At 40.6% G+C, this 6392-nt stretch overlaps 1 protein-coding gene across 1 annotated transcript; it reads right to left on the bottom strand.

Annotated features, from left to right (window-relative positions):
- Nucleotides 1-2629: 2629 nt before the first annotated feature.
- LOC140536702 (cyclin-dependent kinase 2-associated protein 1) lies at nucleotides 2630-5322 on the bottom strand. The gene is made up of 4 exons (XM_072658665.1): nucleotides 5160-5322; nucleotides 4120-4217; nucleotides 3887-4013; nucleotides 2630-3267 (listed from the first exon to the last, which is right to left on the bottom strand). Exons 1-4 carry the CDS (start codon nucleotides 5224-5226, stop codon nucleotides 3200-3202), a joined length of 360 nt encoding a protein of 119 aa, XP_072514766.1. The 5' UTR covers nucleotides 5227-5322; the 3' UTR covers nucleotides 2630-3199.
- Between the last annotated feature and the right edge of the window lie 1070 nt (nucleotides 5323-6392).

Raw genomic sequence — 6392 nt, 5'->3', positions numbered from 1 at the left:
ATTTTATACATGTGTAGTTTTTGTATATGTTTTGTATAGATCGTTTTGTAGATGTTTTCTGCAGTTTTGTGCATTGTTTCCTGTATGTAATTTATGCCCGGTCTAATCTTGCGCTTTGTTTTGAACCATTGAGAACAACAGATGAGCTAAAATGATTCATTGAATCTGATTCAACGCTCGATTAGAAAGAGTCGGCTCCCTAATTTGAATCTCTGTAATGCGGTTCTTCTTTCCTGCAGCATCAACGTTCAATCGCCGCCCGTCACAACGGCACACTGCACCGCGCGATACCATTGGTCGAAAGGAATTTTGAAAGCTGCGAGCGGATTGGATCAGCCAGAGTGTGACACCCTGTCCGAATTCTGATTGGTGAAAAAGCCCGTGCTCGACACGTTTAAGAACACAACAGTAGCTATGATTGGTTGCTTTGTTGAGTCTTCAACTCAAGAAGAGAAAATCCTGAAGCTGATCTCTGGTCAAAGCCGCTGTAGAAAATAGTCTGAAGTATGTAGAGCTGTTGACTGTTTCCCATGTTTATCCTGAAAATTATTTTTTTAGCAAAATAGATTTGCTATTGAAAAGAAGAAATAGAGAGTACTATTACTTTGTAGGGCCTCCCTTTGCTCTCAAAACGGCTTCAGTTGTTCATGGCATGGATTCCACAATATGTTGAGAACATTACTTCTTCATGATTCTGGTCCATGTTGACATGATTGCTTCACACAATTCCTGCAGCTTTTCCATGAGCCAGTTCATTCTATTGGATTCAGATCTGGTGACTGAGCACTGAACCCACTGAAACCAGTTTGAGACGACTTCTGCTTTGTGACATTGCTGACACAAGGCAGCATCGGTCCTTTGAGTCATGCTATTGGTCATAAATTCTGAGTCTACCATTTCTGTTCCTGTGAACCTCAGCAGAAATTTTAAGAGTTTTAATACACCAGCCAACATTTCCCCAGACTTCTGTCTGTTCAGTGTTGGTGAGCCTGGGCCCTCTGCAGCCTCAGCTTTCTGTTCTTGACTGACAGAGGTGAAACTTGACGTGGTCTTCTGCTGTTGTAGCCCACCATGTGAAACATGTAGATCCCAATACATTTGGGTGTATTGAGGTACAGCTTTAATATTTTGCTTAAGGAATCCAAAAGTAGTGTTGTTAGCAGATAATTCAAATTTCAAACATTTCGTTTTTTAAAGGTAAAGGTGCAGTGAAATGTGTCCTCCACATTTAACCCATCTGGTAGCGAACACACACTCACACACACACACACACACGTGTTAGGGGCAGTGAGTACACACACAGACCCAGAGCGGTGGGCAGCCAACTCCAGCGCCCGGGGAGCAGAGAGGGTAAAGGGCCTTGCTCAAGTGCCCAACAGTGGCAGCTTGCCGAGCCCGGGAATCGAACCCACAACCCTGTTATCAATAGCCCAGCGCTCTAACCAATGAGCCACCACTGCCCCTTTGAGCCACCACTGCCCCAATTAAGCAAAATACTGGTGCAAAGCCTTGTTCTCAAACATGCTGGTGCTGTTATTTGGGCTAATGGTTGAAGTACAGTGTATTATTACGTTATGAAACACCGGAGTAAAACTGTAAGTAGCTAAATGTAGGAGTGTAAGAAAAAATCGATACACTTGAGTATCGCAATATTATGTGTTGTAGAACTGTGTTGATTCTCAAAAACACAGAATTGATTTTTAATTAATAGTTTGCATGCAGACACCAGGTTTTCTCCCATACACAGCCCTAGCGATATGAGCCTGTCTAATAGAGATTTAGAGAACCTGGCGGCCACACTCTAACCCCCCGTACAATCCCCTTTACTGCACTGATCATAGATACACCGGTGTGTTTATGCAGTCTGTCCTCAAATGAATAGTGTATTTACTGTGTGTTCTGACATCATCATGCTGGAAGTTGCCTTCAGAAAATAGGTAAACTGTGGTCATGAAGGGATGGTCAAAACATGGTCAGCAACAATGCTCAAATCATCTGTGGCATTCAAGTGATGACTGATAGGTATTAACAGCCCAAGCCCAAGGCCTTTTGTAAAATGTGCCAAGGGAACATTCCCCTTTACCACCACCACCTCCACCAGCCTGGACTGTTGACACAAGGCAGGCTAGGTCCATGGATTCATGCTGTTGGTACCAGATTCTGATCCTTCCATCTGTGTGCTTCAGCAGAAATTAATGTTCATCAGACCAGGCTACGTTTCTCCAGTCTTCAACTGTCCGGTTTTGGTGAGCCTGTGCCTCAGCACTGCAGCCTCAGCTTTTTGTTCTTGGCTGACAGAAGCGGAACAGGAGGAGATCTTCTGGTGTCTGAGTCCATTTGCGTCAAGGTTGGCTGTGTTGTGCATTCTGAGATGCTTTTCTGCTCACTATCAGCTCCATCAGCTCCATTGCTTCCCATTCTGAGGGCTGATGTGAGCATTGCCTGTAACTGCTAGACTGTATTTTCATGCTTTTATGATTGCACTGCTGCAGCATAATTGCATATAATATATAATAAACTGGTTGGTGAGTATAAAGGTTACATTTTCAAAACACACATAAAACTCAATCATATTCAAACTGTAAACAACACTTTGTACACAACAAATGTAATATTTATTGACGTTTATACAAAATTCCAAAAAGTGACCTGTTTTTGTTTTGTTTTTTTTACATGAAAATACATTTTATTACACAAGGTAATAAATAAAAAAGACTAAAATAATGGTATTACTACAGCTGTCCTCAATTAATCCCAATTAGAAAACAAACAAAAAAAGGACCAATCACTTAATGCTCCTTAATCAACTCTGATAGAAGAGGACATCTCTACTCTAAACCTGTAAAAGCCATGCACTTTCAAACTGTGGTCCATCTGTCCATTGCATGCAGTTTTGCTTGTCCGTTCTTAAAGATACTATGTGGCAAAAAATATAGAGAATAATAGTAATAATAAGAGGAGAGGGGGGAAAAAAAAAACTTCAAATGGCAACACTCAAATTCAACATCTCTTGATGCATTCATCGAGTACACGACGAATGTTGCAATGCCTCCGACCCATGACTCGACTACAATACTCAAAGCATAAATTTTGATTGTTTCATCCCCCTGTTGTGGGAAAGCCATGCAGCACTCCTGTGTGAGAGTAGGAAAGGACCCCCCGGCTCCTGGACGAGAGTCAGGGTTCGGCTAAGGGGAGGCTAAGATCTTGCGTTTCGTTCAGTCTCTGCCAAACACTCTCGTACGAGTCCTCTTGCATGAATTATACCTTCGAAACACAAGGCATGAATGCATCAGACCACGTCCAATACAGTAACAGAAATAAACAAGGACCCACTCGCTAAGGTTTTTGTCCATATGTTATGATTTTTATACCCCTAGTGTAATGCAAAGGTTTGGGCATCCCTGGTCATCTTCTGGAGACACACTTCTGCACATTCTAAAGCTTATGTAGGGTTGATTTACTTGCTTTATCTACTTAATGTTTGTGCACTAAAATGTACAGATAGTTTGTATTCAAGTCTGTTTCCTGTTTATTTTCAGTGTCTTTTGAGAAGAAGTGCCCAAAGTTTTGCAAACACCTATACGTCGACATGTCAAATAAAAAAAAGAATGGATGGAAGTGACAAATATTGAATAGAAATCATCATTTTTGATGTTAAAATTGGAGCCATTCAAAAAAAAAACCAATAAATTATGATAAAAGTTACATTTTTACTTCAAATCCTAATTCAGGGTGAAAATCTGCTTTTGTGCCCATCCATGGCTACCAATAGACTGATTCATTTAAAACATACAAAAAAAACAACCCATAAATAAACATAAATTTACCTTATTAAATAATAAAGACTACATCTTCTACATCTAATCATCATAATAACACCTACCTCTTTTAAGGCGCTCCATTGCACTTTTGCTTCCGGCGTATGTCGGCCTTATTTCCTTCCCAAGCTCTTCAATGATGGCGAGAAGTTCTGCGTACTTGCTCTGGGGAGCTTGGGTTCCATTGGGCCCCTGTACGTTAGAAAATCACTCAATTGATTTTTCACTTCTTTGGGTTTAGTAGATGCCAATGCATTTATAACACGACAGTCGAACCTCATCAGGAGTTAGTACCTACCTGTAAAAATCCCAATGATGGTGGTCCAAAGTCATTGATTATCGGCCTGTAGGACTGAACCGTTGAGATGTTTGAAGAGGGAGAGGGAATGTTTCCAGCTGAAACAGACAAAACATGAACAACAGCACAAAAACCACGTAGTCTTGAAGAATCTGAGGCGAGGAATAAATCTTAAGACCTTCAAGCTGTTTCCCAGTTTAGGTTTAGGACGCTGATCATTTCATCTTGCATCAATAGCCTTTTTAAATCGCTGTTAAGATTAACACTAAACTGATGGGGACGATTTGTTACATTTAAATACAATGAATTTTAAATCACGAGGAAAATATAATAAATGTTTGTACATTTAGAGAATGATTGATTACATTTAGGGGATTATTTTAAAATTGAGAGAACGATTGATTAAGATCGAGGAAACGAATTATCGAATGAAGTAAACGGATTTTAAATTAAATTAAATTAAATTAAATTGCGAAAACGATTTAATCTAAATTATTATCTAATTTTTCTACCTTGTTACTTTAGAAGCTCCGTAGAATAAAAAAAAAAAAATGAGCCACCGAAACTTGACTCTTGGTCTTGGGCTCAGTACTGTGCCTCCACTGAGAGCAGTTCCGTCTCCGGCCGCTAGATGTCCTTAAAGAGAAATAAAAAAAGCCCGTTCAGATCCGATCAATCAACCGCCCTGGAGAGACTATCATGGAGGAAACGGAACGGCGCTGATCTTAGCAGCCAAAAGGACATTTTTTTTATCAGACTGTAGCGGCCTCCACCCAAACCTATTCGGCCGGCTAATGACACGGACTCCCGAACCAGGATCGATTTAACCACCACACGCTCGTATTTTCTCCGACAGTGAGCGAGAGAGGCTGTTTTTTCAGTAGTAATAATGGCGGATTGCTCTCAGGATCTGACCCTTTAGCTGTCTGACTGGACTAAAACTACACGGCTTTTTTCCCCAGGTATCCTTTGTAACGCCAAATTTTACACTCGACATAACGTGTCGAAGACTCGACACTTTTTCGCATTTTTTCGCTCACCTTGGTTCCCAGAAGTTCCTGGAATGTGCTGGTGGGGGTTAGGTTTGTAAGACATTCCTAAAGACATATTAAATTACAGAAATAAAAATGTCCCTAAATTCGGCGAAGCGTCCGTCTCACAGACACTTTTTGTTTACAGCAGAGCAGCACCGGCAAATATGGCCGTCACTTATATTGACACCCACTATCCAATCCATCATTACACAGATAAAACACCACCACGGCACTAAATAGCCCGAAATAGCCCGAAATAGCCCAAAAAACGCCTGGTTTTGGAGTCTCTCCAAACAAAATCATAAAGTTTTGAACAGCTAGCTACGTTACGGAAACCTCGTAATTTGAGCTCGCTTTAAACTTGGCTTTAAGCCGCTTCGAGGAGCATTTTTATTAAATCACTAAACGCTTCAGAAGACAATAAAAACGCTCAGAAAGAGAAATTAAAGCAGTCCGAGCCGCTCGGTATTACTGTGCTGATATTTTCGATTTCTGAGCGTTTTTTAAGTGAAAACAAGGACATTTATGGACCTTTGCCGAGGTCAGTTTTAGGAGCATTAAGTTCAGAAAGTGGTTTGACCTCCGTAAACAACAGACGAGAAGAGAAATTCGCCTGTTTTTGAGGGTCTGGCTCCTCTGGTTGTTTTCAGCTGGTTAACTGGAGGACGGACAGAGCTGCAGGGTGATCTGCTACTCCCGATGTTTTGACTGGGGTATTAAAAATAGTAGCTTTGTTAGTAAGTGCTGGGTTATGTGGGGTTATCCGGAGTGTCGGTGTACAGGACATGTAGCTAAATACTGTTAAAGCGAAGCACAGATTTAACGGAGTTATCACTTTCTCATAGCTCCTGAATAAACCACGAAGTTAGCATGTGGGTTCCAGTCATCTCTCAGGACCGTCCGTAGTTTGTTAGTCATTTTTAATATTTAAATGAGTAAATCATAATGTAAAGCGAAAAAAAAAGAGCAAAGAACAACTTCACTAAAAGCAGGATGTTAATTGTGTTTAGATCTCTCTGAGGAGTGAGAACCTTACATACTTCTGTCCCATTAACTCTCAGTGGAAGGCAATGAACATTGGTCCATTCAGCATCTACATGTGAACTGCCAAAGTGTCAATAAAAAAAAAAAAATATATGTATATATAGATAAAATAAATGAATAAAAAGGAAAATACAATTTAAACAGTTATAGGTTAGGCAGTCTCACTAAAGGTCGAGATTACACCAGTCAAGGGGC

The sequence above is a fragment of the Salminus brasiliensis genome, chromosome 16 (assembly GCF_030463535.1).
Source record: "Salminus brasiliensis chromosome 16, fSalBra1.hap2, whole genome shotgun sequence".
Taxonomy (NCBI): Eukaryota; Metazoa; Chordata; class Actinopteri; order Characiformes; family Bryconidae; genus Salminus; species Salminus brasiliensis.
Note: the sequence above shows the minus strand (reverse complement) of the source record. Positions and strands in the feature narration are given on the sequence as shown.